Genomic DNA, 25,718 nt, shown 5'->3' with positions numbered 1-25,718 from the left:
AGAGGCAGAGACAAACTGTATTTCCTCCGTTTGGAGGAAAAGGAGAATTGAGAACAATAATGCAGAACCAGATAACTCGGTTGGGTAATTAGGAACATCTTTTCACACATACAGATAGTAGATTACTGGATTTCTTTCCCACTAAAATGCTATGAATATTGACATAGTGCTTCCTAGACTGACTTTTTTAAAAATTAGATATTGGGGATCAAAGGACATGGAGATAAAACATAAACATGTTTCCGGTAGAGATCAGCCAGGAGTGATGGAACAGGAACCTGATTGGAAAGGTTCTGATGTAGAGCTGTGGGATAAGTGGGTTGAGTCTTCCGAGAAAGAAATTTAGTGACTTTGGTTTGAAATGTGAGGCTGTAGATTAGTAAATAGCTTTCAAGGACAGTGTGAAGGTGGTTGCTTTGAGTTGATGAATGGTAATGGCAGTTTTAAAAGGGAACAGGGTATTTCCCCAAAGAATGGAAGACCAGCAACGCTGAATACTAATTAAGTGGGGAACAACTGCAGAACAGAAGGATTTGGGAGTCCCTGCACGAATCACAATAAACTTGCATCCAGTTTCAGTGGGTAAAATGGAAGGCAAATGCCTTTTATTTCAAAGAGAATAGTAATAAAAGTATGGGAGTTTTACTAAAACTAATCAAGGCACCAATCAGACCACAGCTGGAATACTGTGAACGTTTTTGGATCCATTATTTAAGGAAAGATACACTGATGTTGGAGCCAGTCCAGAGAATATTCACTAGGCTGATTCTGGGTCTGAAATGATAGTCTTAGGAGAGGTTGAGAAGGTTGCCCCGTATGTGTTGGAATTTAGAAGAATTGAACTGATTTTGAAGCCAACATGATTCTTGGGGGACTTGACGGCACAGTGGCTCAGTGGTTAGTCTTACTGCCTCGCAGAGCCAGGGACCTGGGTTTGATTACAGCCTTGGGCGATTGTCTGCGTGGAGTTTGCACGATCTCCCTGTGTCTGCGTGGGTTTCCTCAGGGTGCTCCGCTTTCCTCCCACAGTCCAAAGATGTGTGGGTCAGGTGAATTGGCCGTGCTAAATTGCCCATAGTGTGAGGTGAATTAGTAGGGAGTAGGTGAATGGGTCTGGGTGGATACACTTCGGAGGGTCACTATGGACTTGTTGGGTCAAAGGATCTGTTTCCGCGCTGTAGGGAATCTAATCTTGACGGTAGATGCAGAGAGGTTGGTTTCCCTTGGGGAAGAGTATAGGGCCAGAGGGCATAATCTCAATAAGAGGTTGCACAGTTAAGGCAGACGTTCGTGAATCTGTAGTATTCTTTACGCGAAGAACTTTCATTAAGTGAGATATCATTTTGATCCATAACGGAATCGAGGATTATTGGGAAATATTAGGAGAATGAAGTTAAGGATTATCAGGTCGGCCATGATTTCATTGGATGATGGAATAGAGTTGATGGGTTGAATGGCCTATGGTTGCTGTTATGTCTTATGATATTAACTGTTTATAATGTCAGCTAAAATGGAAACCAGCGAGGGAAGTCAGTGAGAGATCAGTTTAATGGGAATATGGAGGGAAAAGACTGGTCTCATGGTTAAGATTAACTTAGAGGATATAATTGAAAAAGTCAAGAAAAGGCATAAGGTCAGAATCTGAATAAAAGGAACCTTGAGAGGGATATTTGAACTGATGGTGTGAATGAGGATGCAGCTGAGTAAATGCTCTCTTTTCAATAAAGCTGAGTTCCATGCATTTGCTTAAGGTCAGGGGACCAAGGTTTAAAGAAACAGTGGATTCAGAATGCTAATGTAATAGTGATCAGATGAATACTATCAGCACTGCTGCCTCACAGCACCAGAGACCCGGGTTTGATTCCAGCCCCGGGCAACTGTCCGTATAGAGTTTGCATTTTCTCCCTGTGTCTGCTTTGGTTTCTTCTGGGTGTTCTGGTTTCCTCCCACAGTCCAAAGATGTGCGGTTAGGTGAATAGCCCAAGCTAAATTGTCCATATGTCCAACGATGTGCAGTTGGTGGATTAACTATGGGAAATACATCGGTATGGGATGCTCTTTGGAGGGTTGGTGTGGACTTGATGGGCCGAGTGGCCTGTTTGGACACTCTGGGCATTCTATATGATTTAACAGAGGAGAGTGGAAGCCAGATGGAGCTTGATGTTGGAAAATCAATTACTGAAACAGCTGTGCACCAGTTATGTTCAAATATAATTTCCTTGGATTTTAATTAAAGTTGACAAAATGGCGGTTTGGGAGAGCATAAGTACAATTTTACTGAAGTGAAAAGTATCAAATTTTGAGTGAGTGCCTGAACAGATGACCAATTTAGAACTGTTGGGTAATGGATGACCAATGACTTGACTGCTGAGAGTTTAAAAAAAGCAGTTGTAAGTGGGTGTCAAGAGTTTAGTTAAGGTGATACAGAAGGAAGGAGAATTTGAAGGTGAGAGTACATGGAGGTGCTTTTCTTACGATTATAATTAAGATGGCAAGCTGGAATGATACTTCTCGTTTTGTGCTTTTTGCCAATTTTCTTGATTTTTATTTTGATTGAACTGTACTTGAACAACACTGTACACAACAATAGTCTTTGGGTCCCTTTTGCATGCAAAGGGGCATGCAACCTGGTTGTAAAGAAATTATGAAGCTATGAAAATACAAAATTCAAGAAATTTAGATGTAAGTGAAATTGTATTTGAGAGGAAGCTTTAGTTTCATACTGCACTCTTGAAATAAGCTGGGTATTTTAGAAACTCCTATCACTTGAGTCAACATCCAGTATGCAGTGTGGGAGTTGTTCTAACCTACTGAACTGAAATATACAAGATGTATTTTGCAGTCAGCAATGAAGCAATTGCATTTGCCACTAACTTTAAAAGTCCCAGAAAGGCTCTAATGATTTGTGACATTAGCTTTTTTTTTCCTTCACTTTCCTGATTGTGATTTTAAGCTGACATCAAGTCAATAGGATATCTACATGTGCTTAAATAAAGCAAAGAAGTTTACAGTAACTTCTAAATTTTCAGATACAGATGTAAATTAATTTTAAAATAAAGCAAAAATGTCTTAAAATATTTTAAAAATATTGTTCGTAATATGGAATATTTCATGGAAAAATTGGACATCGCAAATACAAAATTAATTTTCAGAGCTAGTGATGGTATTTGTGCAGCAGTTAGCAGTAGTTGTGAAAGGAATATGGCAGTTACTTATGTAATGATATGACTTTGAGGTTTGACATAAGACTAACCACGTAAGAGGAGCTTTCCTCCTGTTTTCAATGTCGACAGAACAGTCCCAGAGGAGTCTGGAATCACTGACAGCAATTTCTGGACTGCCACATTATTCTGTGCATGTGTGGAACTCTGAAATTGATCTTAATTTCATTTTAATACTAATGGAAAAGGCCTACAGTTTTGCCATTATTAACACTAAAAAATCTAGGTCATCTTTTTTATGCTGATAACTAAGTGGATGTTTGGGAATTGGCTGCACTCAACTTCCAGTTAACACTTTGGCATTCCTTTTGATGCCAGACTTAACATTTAACAGCAGCTTGTTAGTAGGAAGAGGGAAATTTTACCAGAATTTTTTGAATTTAAGTGCTGCTTAAAAACAAGATATAGAGCAGTTATATGAAATTTGCTGATTAGACCAAAGTAGGTTAGGTGTTCAGTGGAAAGGAATTAGGATTAACTGTGTGGATATGCAGCATAATTTGAATAGTCAGTGTGAATTATGTATACAATAAAGAATTTAATTAAATAAAAGATTGATTAGGATACGTATTGCACTGTTCTTTTTAGAGAATGCACAGTGTGTTTCATGAGTTCTTTCAGGCCACCAGTAAGCTAATTGTCAACTATGTTTTGTAATTTATTAATTCTTGTGTAAGGCTGTGGAAAATTGCATTATATTTTGAGTTTTCAAAAGAAAAATACATAATATTAAACAGAGTCGATTTCATTTGTTTGGTCCATAATTGCTACCAAATCAGCAATAAGCATATTACATTTTTTTTAAAAAAGTTTCCTGTTGGTGTCATTCCCTGCAAAGTATTTTATATGGTTCAGTTACAGTAGCAGAACTAGAGTGTAGCTTTAGCCGCACTGTTACATTACCTCAGCAGATATCTGTTTAAATAAGAATAAAATGACCCTGGAGCAGCTATACAGGACTTCATAGTGATTAGTGGATGTGATTGCCCAAAGAATTCCCCAACTTGATGTCCAGTCACAGACGGCAGTGCTCTTTGGAGGAACCATTCAACTGCTCATTATTCCTCAAACGTAGATGGTGTATTTGCAGCTAATATGTGGGCCATGTGAGGTAAGAAATGATACTCCAAATATACAGTAAGGTTTACCTTTCATGATTAAAATTTAAACCTTTGAGAAGACTGTCATTTGTTTAACTGGATAGCACATATCAACCTATTCTATGCTAATCGCATTCACTGGTAAATGTTACAACCCCTCCAGTTCCACATATTATGTTAATTTCATTATGTAAACACATAATATTAGCTTTCAGAATATAGTGACTGCTCATATTATGAATATTGGTAGGAAAGTTGGGAATTCATAACACAGTTTAAAGAGAATTTTATTATCTTTTATCCAAAAACATTCATTAATGACTGGGTTGTATTCAGCTCAGGCTTTCTTTGATAAGGATGATGTAACCTAAGTTATTGAAAGCTGAACTGTCAGCATCTTGGATAGGACCAAAGTGTTAGTTACATACCAACAATAAATATAGAGATAGAATGATCTGGAGTGGTATTCAAGTCCACTTTTAGCAATGTCATAGGTTTTTATTTTCCTTTTATTTAAAAAGCTAGTTTACAATCAATGATTTAGAAGACTGGATACTTCTATAAAATGTTAAACTTAATGCAGCTTGATATCTTTACTCCCAACATTTTAAACATAAAATCTGAGACTTTTGATTCTGTTATGAAAAAAGATAATATTGTGTGATCTGTGTTGCTTGTATGGATATTTTATTGAAAGTCTAAAAGGCCTAGGCAGCAGAGACCTGGGAAATTTTGCTTAGAACTTGGATCCTTGTAAATTCTTTGTGGAGAACTGCTGAAATGTGGGTGTGATGGAAATGAAGGACCGTAACACCAGTTGGTTACAAACTTGTAAAAATCAAAACTGGTACATACAATATTTGGCCACTTAGTTTTCATTTGTGATGTTATGTAAATTGTAAATTAGCACTTTTGTTACCAGTGCACTTTGTTCTACTCTCCATTCTGCGTTTGTGAATGTACAGCAGACTCATTTTGCAGCAATCATCCATTCTGGAAGAAATGTTTGGAAGTTGCTTTCCACTTATTGATATAACACACTTTATTTTGAAGTCTCCTAAAATAATATTTCATGCAAACATGTCTGCTTGAACTTTAAACAGAGGAAATGAATTCAAAGAAAACATTACATCCTATTGGTATAGATGAGGAACTGGTCTGGGCGGCAGAAGGAGCTGCAACAGACCCTTTAGGACGTGAACCAACAAGAAATTATAAAGTATTGAAGATGAGGGATTAGTTTTTTCAGGCTGAAATATAAGTAACTCGCCTTTGGCTAGTTGTGATTGAAATTTTCCAGCCCTGGTACACGCGGACAGGAGTAATATACACGCCAAATGTGATTGAATTCCCATCTTTTTGCCTGCTGTGTACTATACATAGAGGATTTGAGAGTGAGACCTATCTGATTCGTACAATATTGGATGTGAGTGAATTTGTCACCTTTTTATCTGGTCTATACTAATTATGCATGTACTTATAGTAATAAGAAATAAATCAATTCATTGTTTTTGTGTTACAGAACATTTAAGTTGGCACAGAGACAAGCTTGTACATTGCAATTGTATACATGGGACTAATGTCTACACTTATTAAAATTCATTTTAAAACAGTTCTGACAGATTGAAAACAATAGCTTTACTTATCTACTTTTCAGATTACTGATTTTCTTCTGTGTAAAATGATTTGTAGAAATTTCAAGGATAATATTCCCATCTTCCTTGTGGTCCCTCTTTTTCTTCTCCCACAAAATATAAGAACAATATGAGAAAAGCTTCCTATCTTTTCTGGCTTACTTCATTGCCAGTCATTAACTGCTCAAGAGTGTTGTGAGTATCATACCTTATTCCCTTTAGCAAGGCCTTCACTTTCTCTGTGATGATGAACAAGAGGAATGTGAAAGATAGCATTAATAAGCCACAGCTTCAGGCCACCAGCCTCTGCATACAGAGGGGAAAAAAATATAGTATTTAATTACAACAGGAGTAAGGGCCTACCTAGACTCCAGAGTGTTCATTGACTCCACCCATCCTGAAACCACTATTAATTAGATATTTTCATTTAGCGGAAAAGAAATTCAAGCCTTTTAATGTAAATGGCCAATTACTAAGAGACCATTTTTTGGTCTTTTTTTATTGGAAGATTTACTCAAGCAACTTTTGCCATGGATCCATTATTTCTTGCCAAGAATGTATTGGTATGCATAAATTAATGAGCAGTGGCGATTAGTAATATACCGATTCTTGGTAATGAAAGTTGCTTGATGGTGCATACACTGCACATGTCATCTGAGCAAGTGTTTTTTTTCCCCTTTCCCTAGGCAGGTGTTCTGATGTGACAGTCTCATGTCGGTTTCTTTTTTTATTGAAGTGTTTGATTAGTAGAAACTGTAAATAATATTTACTGAAGTTAAGGGTGAAATTTCAGAATGAAAACTTCCAAGATTTCCTAAGAACATCACTGCCCTTATAAAGATTTAAATAATGCTGCATTTTAATTTGTACACACTCATAATGTAATCTGGATAGCAATCAAATTTTAACCATGTTTTTGAGATACAAATATAGAATCGTATTGGTAATTAGTTATAGACCAATTTAAAAACTCTCGTTACAGCAACATCAACTTACCCTGAAACAAGAAATGAAGATCTAATAATAGAAGAAAACTTTGAGGGCTCACAAACTGAAGATGTGAAGAAGCAGATGTGTCCATATGCTGCCTTAGGAGAATGTCGATATGGTGTTAACTGTGTGTACCTCCATGGAGATGTGTGCGATATGTGTGGTTTACAGGTTCTCCATCCAGTTGACGCCTCTCAGAGATCAGACCACATAAAGGTAAGTACTCAACTATAAGGAAGGGTATTACATTGTGCTTAAAAAATTTTGGTTGTTATGATGGTAAAGCAGTATTACAAGAAATTTTGTCGACATGATCAATAGCAGTCTTTAGTTATTTTGATTTAAATGGTAGTTTGTAGGTAAAATGACTTCTATACAAGATGCCAACTTTGAGAAGTGTGCAATTTGTACTGCAGTCAGTATTTTCAGTTCTGTTTATCCATGCTCAATATTTAATGATAACATGAATCAATATTGTATTTGAATTTATTTGAATTTCCTTGACTTGATTTAATTGTTAAATAAATTTAAACTCCACATGTGGTACAGAACGTTTTGTCTTGTCCAAGACTTAGTGTATAAATGATGTAATGGCATTATGTAACTACGATTACTTATCGTTCAGTTAATTCATAGTTTGCAGACAATATTTCTGTCAGTTTTTAGGTTTATTATATAATTTTTCTATTTTAATTATGATGTGTCATATGCAAGTCCTTTAAGTTATTCTGTTTTAATATATGGTTTACATTACTTCAGCTTGAACAATATTAACCTAGCAAAGTTTGGGTGAAGATTTGTAGCTCGGGTGCTTGTTGTTGTGGTTCTGTTCGCCGAGCTGGAAATTTTTGTTGCAAACGTTTCGTCCCCTGTCTAGGTGACATCTTCAATGGTTGGGAGCCTCTTGTGAAGCGCTTCTGTGGTGTTTCCTCCGGCATTTATAATGGCCTGCCCCTGCCACTTTCAGTTGTCAGTTTCAGCTGTCCGCTGTAGTGGCCGGTATATTGGGTCCAGGTCTATGTGTTTGTTGATGGAGTTTGTGGATGAGTGCCATGCTTCTAGGAATTCCTTGGCTGTTCTTTGTTTGGCTTGCCCTATAATGGTAGTGTTGTTCCCAGTCGAATTCATGTTGCTTGTCGTCTGCGTGTGTGGCTACTAAGGATAGCTGGTCGTGGCGTTTCGTGGCTAGTTGATGTTCATGGATGCGGATCGTTAGCTGTCTTCCTGTTTGCCCTATTAACACTATATAGGGCAAACAGGAAGACAGCTAACGATCCACAACCATGAACATCAACTAGCCACGAAACGCCACGACCAGCTATCCTTAGTAGCCACACACGCAGACGACAAGCAACATGAATTCGACTGGGACAACACTACCATTATAGGGCAAGCCAAACAAAGAACAGCCAGGGAATTCCTAGAAGCATGGCACTCATCCACAAACTCCATCAAGAAACACATCGACCTGGACCCAATATACCGGCCACTACAGCGGACAGCTGAAACTGACAACCGGAAGCGGCAGGGACAGGCCATTATAAATGCCAGAGGAAACACCACAGATGCGCTTCACAGGAGGCTACCAAGCACTGAAGATGTCACCTAGACAGGGGACGAAACGTTTGCAACAAAAATTTCCAGCTCGGCAAACAGAACCACAACATTAACCCAGCAAATTTGAGATGCGGGCAAATTCAACTTGTCATTAAATTGCTATGCTAGTAAGTTCTTTTGATCTGTGTATGTTCTTTATCATAGGCATGCATTGAGGCTCATGAAAAAGACATGGAGCTATCTTTTGCCATTCAGCGTAGTAAGGATATTATATGTGGCATCTGTATGGAAGTAATCTATGAAAAAACAAATGCGAGTGAGCGACGTTTTGGAATCCTGTCCAATTGCAGTCATACTTACTGTCTCAATTGCATTCGAAAGTGGAGGAGTGCCAAACAGTTTGAGAATAAGATTGTTAAGTAAGTGCTTTGACTCTAGATTTCTAGAAATTTAAGTTCATTTTGTCATTATAACCTATATAACACATCTTTGTTCCTCTTTTTATGGGTTTAGTTTATTAGAAAACTATTTTGCTTGACTAAGGTAATTTTTGATGAGCTTGGAAATCCAGCAAATCACCTTTTCCTTAAGCTCATGTTAAATGAAAACAATTTGTCTCCCAGTACCAGGATAACAACTGTATCCCTTGCTATATTAGACATGACTGCCTAAGCCAATTTACAATAGTTACTGAAATGAGATTTGCAATTTTTGTAAGTTTATATATCAGTGCAGATTATAGTTTATAATAGATACCTTATTTGATGCCAAGATTAGTGAAAGGCATCTGAAAATCTTTTGAACATGCATCTTTAGTTACAGAGGCCTTGAACCTATTTTACACAGAGCCCAATAGTTTCTTAGCATTTTTTAAAGCTGCTAGTATTTTTTTTCCTCTCGCGCTCCCTCTCCCTCATATGGTTAGATATTCAGCACTTTGGTTGCCCCAGCGTAATTTGGTATGTAGCGAATAAATCAAAATCAGTTTCTAAAACTTTATTTTTTAGGTTAGAATATCGAGATCTGATTTTTGTTTTAACTACCAAACTCTCTCTTTAAAAGCACTGAGGGTGGCAAGTGCATAGAATGTATTCTGGGTGGTGGACTTCAATGTCCATCACCTTGAGTTGTTAAGTTGCACAACTACTACTTGAGTTGGCCAGGTTCTAAAGGACAAACTGTTAGACTAAGCCTGAAACAAGTGTTGAGGGAAACAACAAGGAAAAATCTATTTGACCTCCTCTTCCCCAAACTATCTGTCACAAATGTGTCCTTTTATGATTATATCAATAGGGGTTACCAGCGCAACATCCCTGTGGAAACAATCCCATTTTCACATTGATTATATCCTCCATGTAATATGGCACTACCACCATGTTAAATGGTATAGATTTCAAACAGATCTAGCATCTCTACACTGGGCATCTACAAGGTGCTGTGGTCAGCAGCAGCAAAATTGTTCAGTTGCAGTCTGTAACCCTAATGGAGGAGCATATAGAGTCATAGAGCTGTACAGCACAAGAACAGACCCTTCAGTCCAACCCGTCCATGCCAATCAGATATTCCAACCCAATCTAGTCTCACCTGCCAGCACCTGGCCCATATCCCTCCAAACCCTTCCTATTCATATATCCATCCAGATGCCTTTTAAATGTTGTAATTGTACCACCTCTACTTCCTCTGGCAGCCCATTCCACACAAGCACCACCCTCTGCGTGAAAAGGTTGCCCATTAGGTCTCTCTTATATTTTCCCCCCTCACCCTAAACCTATGCCCTGTAGTTCTGGACTCCCCCCACCGCAGGGAAAGGACCTTGTCTATTTATCCTATCCATGCTCCTCATGATTTTGTACACCTCTATAAGATCACCCCTCAGCCTCTGATGTTCCAGGGAAAACAGCCCTGACCTATTCATCCTTTCCCTGTAGCTCAAATCCGCCAATCCTGACAACATCCTTGTAAATCTTTTCTGAACCATTTCAAGTTTCACAACATTCTTCCAAGGTAGGAGACCAGAATTGCACGTAATATTCCAAAAGTGGCCTAACCAATGTCCTGTAAAGCTGCAACGTGACCTCCCAACCCCTGTACTCCATACTCTGACCAATAAAGGAAAACATACCAAACGCCACCTTCATTATGCTATCCACCTGCGACTCTACTTTCAAGGAGCTGTGAACCTGCACTCCAAGGTCTTTGTTTAGCAACACTCCCTAGAACCTTACTATTAAGTGTATAAGTCCTGCTAAGATTTGCTTTCCCAAAATGCAGCACCTCACATTTATCTAAATTAAACTCCATCTGCCACTCCTCAGCCCATTGGCTTATCTGTTCAAGATCCCGTTGTGCTCCGAGATAACCTTCACTGTCCACACACCTCCAATTTTATGATCCATTCTGACATTATTATCAAGCCAAGGAGTCAAAATTGATTCAGTGAATAGTGCAGGAGAGTAAGCACGAAGCGGACCAGGCAAACCTAATAATGAACTGTCAACTTGGCAAAGCTACATCACAGACTGCTTACATGTCAACAGCGGAAGCAGCATACAGTAGAAAATGCTAAGGACTCCTGCAATTAATAGTTCAAATCTAGTTGTGTAATCCTGCCACATCGTCGTGAATAGGGATGATCAATTTAACCACTAAAAGAGGTGGAGGTTTTACAGTATCCTCATCAAAGCCTGGCACATCACTGCAAAAGATGAGGCTGAAATATCAGTACTTCTGTCTGTGGATGGTGTATATTGGTATCCTCTTGAGATCCCCAGCATCACAGATACCAGTCTTCAACCAATTGAATTCATTCCATGTGATATCAAAAAGTTGTTGAAGGGACTGAATACTATAAAGGCTATAGATCTTGACAAAATTTTCCGCAATAGTACTGAAACTTTTGGTCCCGAACTTGCTACACCATTAGCCAAGCTGTATAAGTACAGCTACAACACTGCCATTTATGCACTAAATTGACCAGCTATGTCCTGTGTACAAAAAGCTTGATAAAACCAACTTCGGCCATTTACAACCTTGCCATTCTACTCTAGGTGATGGAAGGGTCATTGGTAGTGCTGCCAGATGGCACTTGCTCACAATAAACCTCAGTTTTGATTCTGCAGGGCCACTTAGCTGTTGATCTCACTTTTTAAAAAAAATTAGCTTAATCCAGCCTACTTTTCCAATTAACCTTGTTCAGAGATATTATTATATATCTCTGAGCAGGTGGATTTGAACCAAGTGCTCTTGGTCCAGAAGTAGAGGCACTACCACCATGCCACAAGAGGGTCCTGCTGATTGCATAACAGTTTGGTCTGAACAATCTTCAGCTACTTCATAACTACCTTGCTTCAGTTGTAAGGTCAGAAATAGGCTGTTAGTTAACAATTGAACAATATTCTTCATTAGCCACCAGCCAAGATAATGGAAACAATTTATGTGCATATGTGGTGCAACCTGGCCAAAATTCAGACTTACCCTGATACATTGCATGTAACATTCATATCACCCAAAAGCCAATTACCATCTTCAAGAGATTCTAATCACTATCTGTTAATGTACAATGATGATATCTGTTCTAAAGCCTCCCACTATTAATATCCTCAGTTATCATTGACTAGAAATTGAACTGGACCAGCCATGTGAATTCTGTGGCAAGTCAGAGGCTAAGAATTCTGAGCTAACTAGCTCACTTTCTGTCGCCCAGTGCCTGAGCCAGCTACAAGGCATATGTCAGGAGTGAGGGGATACTCCACATTTGTCTGGTTGGGTGCATTTCCAACAACATTCAAGAAACTTGATACTATGCATGACAAAGCACATTTGGTTGGTCTTCTGTCTACCACCTTCAAAATTCCTACCCTTTACCACTATCTCACAGTAGCAACAGTGTGTACCATTCATAGGAGATGTGTGGGAAGTTCCCCTCCAAACTATCCCAACTTTGAACTATACCATGAGTCCTTCACATTCACGGAGTTAAAATTCAGGAACTCCTTGGGGCCAAACAGCAGTGAGGGTGTACTTTCCCTCCATTGACTGCAGTAATTGGGAAATCAGCTCCATACCACTGTCCCAAGGACAGTTAGAGATGAGTAATAAATGGTGGCCAGGTCAGCAAAGCCCACATCTCTAGAACAAATATTTAAAGATATGTAGTAACAGGCTTCAGACAATGGAAAGCTGTTGGATGTTTTTGGAGTGAGTACAATGGGGTGCTGCCTGGCAAAGAGAAATATAGAGAATAAAACTTAGAACTTTATTTTGTTGGATGATATAGTAATGCATAAAACTAATTAAGAATGGGACACTATAGATGGAAGCAGGCTGTTCCAGTTGCTAAAAACAAGCCGAAGTTTTTTTTTTAACTGGAATCGGTAGTTTCCAGTTAGAGGAAGAAACTGTATCAACTTTGAAGAACAAAGGAGTAAAGGGATATAGATATTAAGACAGTTGTGAATAACAATATTGATTTATGTGGACTGAAGGGGCTTTTTATTTCCTTAGTATTTTTATGTACTTGACTGAAATACATGAGGACTGTAGCCCTTTGCAAAACTTTCTCCAACAATAACTAAATATTGTGGTGATTGCCATGGGTATATTGCAAATCAAAGTAACCAAATTTACTGAATGACGCCTAAATGGAGAAATTACCAACAAAATTTGCTTTTGTAGCTTTTAGTTTCACAATCAGTGGCCTATGCCTAACCAGCTTCATCTACTTCACTAATGATCTTCTCTCCATCATAAGGTCAGCAATGGAAATGCACAACATTCAGCTTCATTCACACCTCCTTAGATACTGACATAGTCCAAATTCAGCAAGACCTGGACAACATCCAAGCTTGGCTGAAGAGTGGCAAGTAATATTCACGCCATACAAATGCCCATCTCCAACAAGGGTCAATCTAACCGTTGCCTCTTGACATTCACTGGCATTTCCATCACTGAATCCCCGACTATCAGCATACTCAGGGCTACAGCTGACCAGAAACTGAATTAGACTTGCTATCTAAACAAGAGAGCTACAAGGATAGGTCAAAGGTGAGGAATACTGCAGCATGTAACTCCTTGACTCCTCAGAGTCTACCCACTATCTACAAGGCACGAGTCAGGAGTGTGGTGGAATGTTCCCCACTTGTCTGGAAATATGCATTTCCAATAACACATGAAGTTTTTTGGCATTCAAATTAAGGCAACGCACTTGAATGACACCATATTCATTCTTTTCAACACCAATGCTTAGTAGCAATTGTGTGTGCCATCTACAATATGCATTACAGAAATTCACTGTGGCTTCTCAAACAATACCTTCCAAATCCACAACCACTATCAGATACATAACGGCACCTCCAAATTTCCCTCCAATTCACTTGTCATCTTGACTTTGAAATGTATCACCATTCCTTCAGTGTCTGGTCAAAACTCTGGAATTCACTCCCTAATGGCATTGGAGATCTGTCTACTGTATGGACAGCAGTGGTTCGTGAAGGCAGGTTACCATCACATTAAGGGCAACTAAGGATGGGCGATAAATGTTGGCTCAGCCATTGTTGCTCATGGTGGCACAGTGGCTTAGTGGTTAGCACTGGTACCTCACAGCGCCAGGGACCTGGGTTCGAATCCAGCATTGGGCAACTGTCTCTGTGGCGTTTGCTCTTTCTCCCTATGTCTGCGTGGGTTTCCTCTGGATGTTCCAGTTTCCTCCCACAATCCAAAGATGTGCAAGTTAGGTGAATTAGCCTTGATAAATTGCCCATTGTGTTCAAGGATGTGTAGGTTAGGTGCATTGGTCAGGGGTAAATATAGGTTAATAGGGTAGGGTAATGGGTATAGGTGGATTACGCTTTAGAGGGTTGGTGTGAACTTGTGATTCCACACTGTAGGGATTCTATGATTGCCGCAACAATTAACACATCGCCCAGCTTTTTAGCATCTCTTGCATTATGTGCCATATTTTATCTGCTCATTCTCTATCTGTATACCTTTGCAGACACTTGGTTCTCTTCACAACCTACTTTTTACCTATATGTTTTGTCCTTTCATCCAAATCATTGACATAAACAGTTGAAGCCCCAGCACTGATCCCTGTGGCACTCCATACATTACATCTAGCCATTCTGATTACTTTGTACTAATTGTACTTGAATTTAATTTTACAGATCCTGTCCTGAGTGTCGAATTACATCAAATTTTGTCATTCCAAGTGAATACTGGGTAGAAGACAAGGAAGAAAAACAAAAACTTATCAAGAAATACAAAGAGGCAATGAGGTAATTTTATTCGCCTCTCTAGACTCTACTAACATCTTGCCTCTTCAGTTTATATATTTTCAACATTATGACATTTTTGGGCAAATTTATAATCTTTCTTTACTTCCTCAAAATGGCATTTTGGAGAGTGAAGAAAAACCAGTCCTTATGGAGTTGCAGTTAGAGGGAATTGTGCAATTTTGTCGTTCCTGTTGCTGAAAATTTTAAAGCTAATATTGACATACTTAGCACCCTGGTAGGAATTTCCTCAGTCTGATTTTCAATTTCATCAGCAAGATTGCTTATGGCACCTTAAACCAAAACCTTCTAAGCATCAGATCAGTACATGCAAACATATAAGAACCTATTGTAAAGTAAATGGAAATCAGCCAAAGCAATTAGTACCTGAGAAAAGCATGGAGTAATATTTTGCTTAAGTCACAGTTTATTTTATTGATCTGAAAATTATATTTTGAAGCCATCAAAACTCATGCTTTTAGCAAAGCACATATAAGAAAATGCAATTGTGGAAACTTTACCCATTTTAACGCAGCAAATTTCGTGCAACGCATTGGAATGATGTTTAAAAATATTAAGAGCCAAGTGAAAGAAGCCTTAGTAGGGAGAACAAAAGGAAATTCACTATAATGCACTTCAAATGGTAACTTTCAGTCATGCTGTGCTTAAATTTTCAGTGTAAATTTACAATAATTCAGAGTTAATGAAAATGCAGAAAACTTGAAATCCTACTTCATTTACTGTTGGGGTATAGCTGAGCTAGAGACACATGGTTAACATTGGATATAGTTTGTGAGATTGATGCAGTTCGTTGACCACCATGAAGCAGTGGTGTGAATTTCTTTTGTAGAAAACTCAGTGCATTTTCTTCTTGTGTTGTAAATTAGTGTCTGGGACACTGTAAAAAGTCTGTAATTTCTGAGAAAACATTCTTCAAATATTCTCTCTTTCTCCTAACAAAGTAAATCAAGTAAAATCATAGAAAAGTTATCTATTTTGCAATATTCATTTTGAGCAGTTTAGTTTCTTGTCACATTTTCCAAGCTTCTATCTGTTGTATTAGACCATTCTATTCATTATTTAATCTCAAATCATGTTACATTCTCGACTAATATAGGCACACACCTATGATTAATATTGCAGTATACATTTGCCTCTGGGTATACATTAAGGAAGTTCTTCCTGAGCTGTGCATACATTTTAAATTAATTGGTTGAAGATCAACATTGATCTGATTTGGGAGTGCGTTATTACTTGGCACTAAACTGGAGGGGAGAGTGGAGCATAGTCACAAATAACTGACAAATACACATTTAAACATTAAACACAGAATTATGTGGATGCTGGAAACTGAAGTAAGAATGGGAAATGCTGGGAATAGTTGGTCAGGCAGTATTATGGTGAGAGAGAATCAGACTTTTAAGCTTAAGATCAGTCAACTTGAAATGTTAACTCTTCCTCTTTCCACAGATCTACTAAGTATTTCCTGTCTTTCTTGCACATTTAAATATGTTACGTTATAAATGCTCTTGTTAATAGTTTTCATTATTCGATAATATCTTATATGCAGCAACAAGGCATGTCGATACTTTGATCAGGGGCGTGGCACTTGTCCCTTCGGGAGTAACTGTTTCTACAAACATGCATACCCTGATGGTCGTCTGGAAGAACCACAACCACCAAGGAAACCAGTTGCATCAATGGGGAGATATCGGGTAGGTACATTACCATATATGAAGTAAGGTTTTATGAAGAATGTTACATTTATGCTAATAATTTCATTTAAAAGCTATATTGAATGAGTTAGATTTCCTACAGTGTGGAAACAGGTCATCGGCCCAACAAGTCCACACCGACCCTCTGAAGAGTAACCCACCCAGACCCATTTCCCTCTGGCTAATGCACCAAATACTATGGGGAGTTATGGTGTGATATGATGGAATATAATGAAACAATAATTTTATAACAGAAAAGTTCAGTTCTGATGAAAGGTTATGACCTGAAACATTAGCTGTGTTCACACCCCATAGATTCTACCTGACCTGCTGAGTGATTTTAGCATTTTCTGTTTTCATTTCAAATTTCTAGCATCTGCAATATTTTGATTACATTACATTACAGTGTGGAAACAGGCCCTTCGGCCCAACAAGTCCACGCCGACCCGCCGAAGTGCAACCCACCCATACCCCTACATTTACCCCTTACCTAACACTACGGGCAATTTAGCATGGCCAATTCACCTGACCTGCACATCTTTGGACTGTGGGAGGAAACCGGAGCACCCGGAGGAAACCCACGCAGACACTGGGAGAACGTGCAAACTCCACACAGTCAGTCACCTAAGGCGGGAATTGAACCCGGGTCTCTGGCGCTGTGAGGCAGCAGTGCTAACCACTGTGCCACCGTGCCGCCCAACTTTTTACGTGCTGGTCTTGATGAGGATACACTTCATGTTTTGCATTGTTGTGTTCTAATTAAATGATTTGGGATCAAATTAAGAGTGAGTGGATATTTCCTAATGTCTTCTACTGCAGGTGCATTTTGATACTTCTATATTCCCTCCCTCAGACCATTATGGGTCAACCTACAGCATGTGGACTGCAGAGGCTCAAGAAGCAGCTCATCATCTTCTCATGGGCAATAAATATTAGTCTGGCCAGTGATGTCCACATCGCATGAGTGAATAAAAAAAATTAATTGTTTAGCATTAGTATGTTAGTTTAGTAGAAGTATTGGAAAAAGGATATACAGCTTGTGGACTTTAGTAAAATTTTAATGGAATAATGTCTAGTCAACTTGCTGGAGTTTTTGAAGAGGTGACAGAGTTGATGAGGGTTACACGGAAATGGTAAGAAATTGACTGCCTCTACTTCTGCACTGGCTGTCTGAGTGCTGTTGGACCATGTGGCTGAATACGGAATATACTTGCAAATCAGTTGATCCAGTTTATACCTGAAGCACTTCATTTTTTATGCCACTGTTTTGTCAGTACAACCTGAAGACAAAATTGAAATTGCTTCTTTCCATTGACTCTTCCAGGTGCAATTATCATGTAATCTCTTGTCCTTAAACATGCACGTATTACAAATAAAGATTTCACTTAACTTTGCCTATCCTTGCTAGAAAATAATGTAGAAAGCTAGTGGAATGCTGGCCTTCTCATCAAAAGGGCTGGTGTATAAGGCTGCAAATGTTACGCTACTTCTGTACAAACTCTACTTAGACCCTATTTAGAGTACTGAGAGTAGATTTGGACACCAGACCTCGGGAAGAATGTTTTGGCCTTAGACCGAGTTCAACGCAGATTCACAAGGATGATACTCAGATTTGAGGGATTATGATGAGTGATTAGACAAATTATACTTTTATCTAGAATTTAGAAGATTAAGAGGTGATCCAGTCAAGAATTCAAGATGTTACAGGGAAAGACTGGGTGGGTAAAGATAACCTATTTCCACTAGTTGAAGATTCTGGAACCAGGGGATATCGTCTAAGAATTAGGGCCAGTCCATTCAGGGGAGATATTAGAAAGCACTTCTAAATTCAAACAGTTTGGGAGGTTTGGAACACTATTCCTCAAATGGCAGTCGATGCTAATTCAATTGTTAAGATTCGTCCATCTCAGATTTAAATTCAATTAAGCAGGGGTATCAAGGGATATGGAGGCAGGCATATGGAGTTCGGCACAGATCAACCATAATCTTACAGAATGATGGAGCAGGCTCAAGGGACTGATTGTCTATTCTTGTTACTGTGTGGTAATATCTGTCTATTTAGGCTGAAAATACTGATCCTCAACAAATCTGCGTGGATTTCTTTTTTGTTATATTCTTGGGATGTAGATGTTGATGGCTGGCCCTGTATTTATTGCCCAATAGCTAGTTGTTCTTGAAGGTGGTGTTGAATTGCCTTCCTGACTCCAGTCCATTGAGTGTAAGTGCACCCACAATATTTTTAGGAAGGGAGTTCCAAGATTTTCAACCATGTCATTGAGGGAACAATAGCATATTTCTAAGACAGGATGGCATATGGCTGAGAGGGGAACTTAAGGATGATGCTCCTGTGCATGTATTGTCATTATCCTCTTAGTTGGTGGAGATTGCTGTATTCAAAGATGCTGTCAAAGTATCCATGGTAAATTGCTACAGTACATCTTACAGGTGCTACACAGTTGTCACTCTATTGCTGGTGGAGGGAGTCAGTTTTTAAAATGGTGGGTATCATGCCAATAAAGTGGGCTGCCTTTTCCTGGACAGAACTGCACTCATTGAGACAAGTGGAGCATATTCCTCACATCCTGATTATCTCTTGTAGATGGTGAACATGCACTGGGGCAAAAGGTGAGTTGCCCACCACAAAACCCCTTGTCTGGTGTTCCTTAATTTTTTTTTCAACTGTGACTGAATTTTGAGGAATGAAAATTGTCACTATGTGAAAACTGAAAGGTCGAGTGTTAGCAGAGAAGACCTATAGGTGAGAGAGACCTATAAGAATGTGGAGAAGTAGGTGGAACTCTTGTCTGCCATTGCTGCCTGCAAGCTTGCGACCCCACCTGGGGTCCCAACTTCCACTTTGGGAAGTTCTGTTGCGACTGCTGACCCATTCTTGTAGTCATGGTATTTATATGGCCAGTCCAGTTCAGTTTGTTGCCACTGGTAATGCCAGACAGTTGGGGAATACAGCAATTGTCTCGAATGTTCGGGACTCTCTAGTCCAAGGTACAGGCAGGTGTTTCTGTTGCCAGCAGCGAAAAATCAGAATGCTATGTTGCTTCCCTGGTGCCAGGATCAAGGATATCTCCAAGAGGGTGCAGAATGTTCTCAAGGAGAAGAGGTGCCAGCAGGAGGTCATTGTACACATTGGAACCAATGACATAGGAAGGGAAAAGGTTGGGATTCTGAAGGGAGATTACAGAGTTAGGCAGGAATTTAAAAAGGAGGTCCTCGAGAGTAGTAAGACCTGGAATACTCCTGGTGCTATGAGTTACTGAGGGCAGGAATAGGAGGATAGAGCAGATGAATGCATGGCTGAGCAGATGAATGCATGGCTGAGGAGCTGGTGTACGGAAGAAGGATTCACATTTTTGGATCTTTGGAAGCTGATTTGGGGTAGAAATGACCTGTATGAGAAAGATGGATTGCACCTAAATTGGAAGAGAACTAATATACTGGCAGGGAGATTTGCTAGAGCTGCTCGGGAGGTTTTAAACTAGTAAGGTGAAGGGGTGGGACCCAGGGAGATAGTGAGGAAAGATTTCAATCTGAGACTGGTACAGTTGAGAACAAAGGCGAGTCAACCAGTCAGGGCAGGCAGGGACAAAGCAGAGAACAAGGTAGGACTGATTAATTAAACTGCATTTATTTCAATGCAAGAGGCCTAACCGGGAAGGCAGATGAACTCAGGGCATGGTTAAGAACATGGGACTGGGAAATCGTAGCAATTACAGAAACATGGCTCAGGGATGGACAGGACTGGCAGCTTAACGTTCCAGGATACAAATGCTACAGGAAGGATAGAAAGGGAGGAAAGAGATGAGGGGGAGTGGCGTTTTTGATAAGGGACAGCCTTACAGCTGTACTGAGGGAAGATATTCCTAGAAATACATCCAAGGAAGTTATTTGGGTGGAACTAAAAAATAAAAAGGAATGGTCACCTTATTGGGATTGTATTATAGACCCCCTAATAGTCAGAGGGAAATTGAGAAACTAATTCATAGGGAGATCTGTTATCTGTAAGAATAATAGCATGGTTATGGTAGGGGATTTTAACTTTCCAAACATAGACTGGAACTGCCATAGTGTTAAGGGTTTAGATGGAGAGGAATTTAAGTGTGTACAGGAACATTTTCTGATTCAGTATGTGGATGTACCTACTAGAGAAGGTGCAAAACTTGACCTACTGTTGGGAAATAAGGCAGGGCAGGTGACTGATGTGTCACTTTGGGGCCAGCGACCATAATTCTATTAGTTTTAAAATAGTGATGGAAAAGGATAGACCAGATCTAAAAGTTGAAGTTCTAAATTGGAGGAAGGCCAATTTTGACGGTATTAGGCAAGAACTTTTAAACATTGATTGGGCACAGATGTTCGCAGGTAAAGGGACAGCTGTAAAATGGGAAGCCTTCAGAAATGAGATAACAAGAGTCCTGTTCAGGTGAAAGGAAAGGCTGGTAGGTATAGGGAATGCTGGATGACTAAAGAAATTGAGGGTTTTGGTTAAGAAAAAGAAGGAAGCATATGTCAGGTGTAGATAGGATAGATCAAGTGAATCCTTAGAGGATAAAGGCAGTAGAAGTATACTTAAGAGGGAAATCAGGAGGGCAAAAAGGGTACATGAGATAGCTTTGGCAAATAGAGTTAAGGAGAATCCAAAGGGTTTTTACAAATATATTAAGGACAAAAGGGTAACTAGGGAGAGAATAGGGCCCTTCAAAGATCAGCAAGGTGGCCTTTGTGTCGAGCTGTAGGAGATGGGGGAGATGCGAGATGCAGGTATTTTGCAGCAGGATTTAGTGTGTAAAAGGATATGGAAGATATAGACTGTAGGGAAATAGATGGTGACATCTTGCAAAATGTCGATATTACAGAGGAGGAAGTGCTGGATGTCTTGAAACACGTAAAGGTGGATAAATCCCCAGGACCTTATCAGATCTACCCTCGAACTCTGTGGGAAGCTGGGGAAGTAATTGATAGGCTTCTTATTGAGTTATTTGTATCATCGATAGTCACAGGTGAGGTGCCGGAAGACTGGAGGTTTGCTAACTTGGTGCTGCTATTTTAAGAATGTGGTAAGGACAAGTCAGGGAACTATAGACCAGTGAGCCTGGCATCGGTGGTGGGCAAGTTGTTGGAGGGAATCCTGAGGGACAGGATGTTAAGTGATAGTAAGATTCTCTCTTTATGAAGATGGTCATTGTCCTGCACTTGTGTGATGTACGTATTACTGGTCACTGGACCACATTCTAGCTTGGGTTGATCACTTATTAGAGTGGAAACAGGCCCTTCAGCCCAACACCGACCCTCCAAAGAGTAACCCACCCAGACCCATTACCCTATCCCACATATACCCCTGACTAATGCACCTAATGCAATGGGACAATTCAGCATAGCCAATTCACTTGACCTGCACATCTTTGGGTTGTGAGAGGAAACCGGAGCACCTGGAGGAAACCCACGCAGGTACTGGGTAGTGTGTGCAAACTCTACACAGACAGTCGCCCGAGACGGGAACTGAACCCCGGCCCTGGCACTGTGAGGCAACGGTGCTAACAACTGAGCCACTGTGCCGCCCCTAATCAGCCTAAGCTGGAATGTTTTCCAGATTTTGCTACAAATGGACATGGACTGATTTAATATCTGACATTATTGTGCAATTGTCAGCAAATATCCAGACTTCAAGCGTGAGAAGAAAGGGAATTATGCCTAAAATAGTGAAGTTACCATCGTCTTACCAGACCAGAGTGATGCTCTCTCATTAGAAAGGGATGACTGGTGATGGTTTAACCTGAAGGTCACAATGCCTTGAGTCGGGAATGAGGTTGAGAAGGAAAATCCTTCATTGTAATCTCAGGTAGTCCAGGAATTGAATCCATGTTATTGGCATCACTTTGCAACACATACCAGCTGTCCAGCAGTAGACTGTTTTTAAAAGCTAACAATTTTATTTGAAGGCCAGTTCAATACTGCTGATATTTTAAAACAATGTTTTAATTTGTTTAATTACATATGTTTTATCACAGAACCAACGGAGGACGCATTTTTGGAATTTCATTGAAGAGAGAGAAAATACTGATTCCTATGAAAATGATGAAATGGTCACCTTTGAACTTGGCGAAGTGTTACTTATGCTTTTGGCAGATGGCCACGACGATGACTTTTCAGATACTGATGATGAGTGGGACTTGTTTCATGATGAAATGGATGTTGATTATTATGAGTTTGACCTATAGCACTCATTGTGGATTCTGGACTGTTGTTCATTGTTTTTTAGACAATAGCTTTTCCTGTGTTGTGGCAGTGCCATATATCTTGGGCAGGCCAGGCATTCAGGGTGCAGTTTCACTTTGGACATTTGTGCAGAGTTCTTGTCGATAGTGCAAAATATAAGTTAAACTAATTTGCTTTTCTCAAGATGATAACTTGGAAGGTAAATATAGCAAGTGGTTCCATGTGGATAAGAGTTGAGTTTAGGTACTTGACCTGAATATAGGTGTCTGTCCTTGGTTATCAAATCAATATGACCACTTGTGTGCATGAAACCAACAAGGGCACCTTGACTCATTTTACAGGTTGTGTTATTGTATACAATGTCCTCCCCACATAATTACATTTATTTTAAAGAGGGCATCATGCAGTCAATGACCTTTTACAAGTCAAAGTGCAAAATAATTATGATTAACATCTGTGGTTTTTTCCCGTCTTTATATTTTTTTAATTTTATATAGTATGCTGATAGAGCTTAGGAGAACCTGACTTAGTGACTGAGTCCTGCTTATGAGGGAGCTGAATTATCCATATGCTGTTAAAATGACTAGACCACTTTATTTTGTTTCAGGAATTATTTCTTTCCTCATATTGTTCGACTCAGTAACTCCCTCTCACTGATTCTCTTCAATAATATTAATACTCCATTTATCCAAAAAATATTTTTAAAATAAACTCACATCAAAAATAAAAGACTGTTAATCAGAATTATTTTCAGTTCAAGTTTGAAAAAGGATCCTACTGTTAAGATTCCCTCTTTAAGTACCCTGTTTGAGAGAAGTTGTTTGTTATGGTCATGTGAAGTGATGACATTTCTAAAAGCAAAAAAAACATGGATATAGCACTATCAGATTCCACAAGAAATGTGAGGTTAACTGTTCCGTATATTATAGGTGTTTTTTTATTTATTAACTATTGGCTGTTCTGACTGACATTTCTCAGTTAGCTTATTTAAATCTTTCATCTAATCTAGATAAAATAATGACACAAAATTATGGGAATTACCAAAGTCTTGTTATTTATCCCATTTTCATATAAATCTCATTTTATATCTTGTGACAAGTTTATCTGACTGATTTCAGTTCAGATTTCATTTGGATTCTTAACATTAAGAAATAGGTGTTCTTGTGATACTGGCTCAATCTGATGTTTGGGAATATTCAGGGTAAATCTTTTGTAAAGTAGTAAATTCATCAGTTGCAGGTTATAAGTGTGTAAATTTATGATTTAGGCAGATTAACTGCCACCATTTTCTTCTTTACAAATGCCCACCTATTAGTTCGATATACTGAGTCATAATGAATGCTGTTCAATTGAGTATACCTATTTCTACAACCTACTATTATAAGAATTTAAACTCCACATGCTTGGTCACTGGCTTCGTGGGTATCTGCGCATTTTGAACTCTGCAGACTGAAAACTGGGATACCTGTTCCTATTCTCCTTTACAGGATATTAGGATTCAATTAAGTTTTAGTGGAAGCATGGGAACCTGAGTATTTGTGGTGTTTCTTGGATATGTGACAATGCATATTGGCCCTGTTTTCCTATTTGTGGAACTGCACGTAACTGCACATGAGGTCTGAATTTGTTGAAGAGGTTTGCTGTTGAGAGCCTAATCATTTTGGCAATGCAAATGAGAGGAAATGTAGATTCTCAATGCTGTTTGAGAGCAGTTGCATATTTTGGGAAATGTAGCTGGAACAATTACTCTTTAAACTGTCATATTACAAGTACAAAACAGCATTTTTCTAAATAAATACCTTTTTGCTCTAAACCATGTTGTAAATGTCCTATGTGTATCTTGGATTAAAAAACTAAGATGGTCAAATACTTAATGAAGGTGATGTATAATGAATATTGTACGTGGAATGATGAGTATACTATCTTAATGAATTGGCCAGAAAATTTGTAATTAAAATTACTGGAGTAATAGTCAAGTAAGCAGTTTACAGATGCACCTTTTATGTCTAATTACCTAGCATTCAAAATTCAACACTCGTCTCAAAAATTGTTGGCTGTTTAGTATGCTGTTTGTCATATACAGTATTGTGTAGCAGCAATGTGTGCTTATTTTGAGTTGTATAAATTTAGAATCTTGTATATTTTTAAATGCTAAGCTTGCACTTATGAATAGGGTTAAGTGTTAGAAGATTTAAATAAAAAAACCGAAAGAACTGCAGATACTATAAATCAGAAACCTAAATGAAATTGCTGGAAAAACACAGTAGGTCTGGCAGCATCTGTGGAGAGAAATCAGTTAACTTTTTTCCAATCGAGTGGTCCTTCCTCAGAAGCATGTGTGTATAAATGTTAGAACACCTCTTTTACCTGTAGACCATAGATTTAAATCTTAACTGGGCCTGAGCTGAAATCATGGAAGTTTCCACCATCTGACAATTGGAACGATCCTATATGGAATGCATTTCAAAGGTGCATTATGAGCACAGGTTTAATTGAATATATTCCACTACTTAGTATTGCTGAAATCTAATGAGGACCATTATAATGAATTGTTAATTCAAGAAGAGGAAGTACAAGCATTGGCTCGCTCAAAGCAGTGCTAGACTGAGGTGTGTCTTGCATTCCACAGTCCATATGTTGGGTTTGTTCAGAATATAATGCAAATCCAAAATGGGACTTGATTTTTCTAGAATTAGTTAATACCTTTGACCTGGGATTTCCTCCAAATGTGCTCACTGCTACCCTGTATAATACATACTGACAAATGTCCAAGGAAGGTTGATAACCCATGGGATGCTAACTAGGTTAGTTTGTGCATGTATTTATAATAATTGCATCAGTACCTTCTTAAGGTATAGTTCACTAGGAAGTCTCTTCAGTGAGAAGACTGAAGAATTATTTAACAGCTCTGGGCTCCTACAAATTCAAACTTCAAGCAGTTTCCAGATTGAAACTCTGTTTCTTGATATGTTACCTTGAAGGAGGGGATACAATTATGTTT

General features: G+C 38.9%; 1 protein-coding gene across 3 annotated transcripts in view; it reads left to right on the top strand.

The window, feature by feature from the left end:
* Positions 1 to 24,530, top strand: part of mkrn1 (makorin, ring finger protein, 1) — a 60,743-nt gene extending 36,213 nt beyond the window's left edge. For all 3 annotated transcript variants that reach the window (XM_043709350.1, XM_043709351.1, XM_043709352.1), the window contains 5 exons: positions 6,938 to 7,161; positions 8,707 to 8,921; positions 14,664 to 14,774; positions 16,342 to 16,486; positions 22,510 to 24,530. In XM_043709350.1, the coding sequence (XP_043565285.1) occupies positions 6,938 to 7,161; positions 8,707 to 8,921; positions 14,664 to 14,774; positions 16,342 to 16,486; positions 22,510 to 22,719 (905 nt within the window). In that variant the 3' untranslated portion in view covers positions 22,720 to 24,530. The remainder of the gene's footprint in view (positions 1 to 6,937; positions 7,162 to 8,706; positions 8,922 to 14,663; positions 14,775 to 16,341; positions 16,487 to 22,509) is intronic.
* Positions 24,531 to 25,718: the final 1,188 nt, after the last annotated feature.

Source organism: Chiloscyllium plagiosum, chromosome 19 (genome assembly GCF_004010195.1).
Source record: "Chiloscyllium plagiosum isolate BGI_BamShark_2017 chromosome 19, ASM401019v2, whole genome shotgun sequence".
Taxonomy (NCBI): domain Eukaryota; kingdom Metazoa; phylum Chordata; class Chondrichthyes; order Orectolobiformes; family Hemiscylliidae; genus Chiloscyllium; species Chiloscyllium plagiosum.
This window is presented reverse-complemented; position numbering and strand designations above follow the sequence as displayed.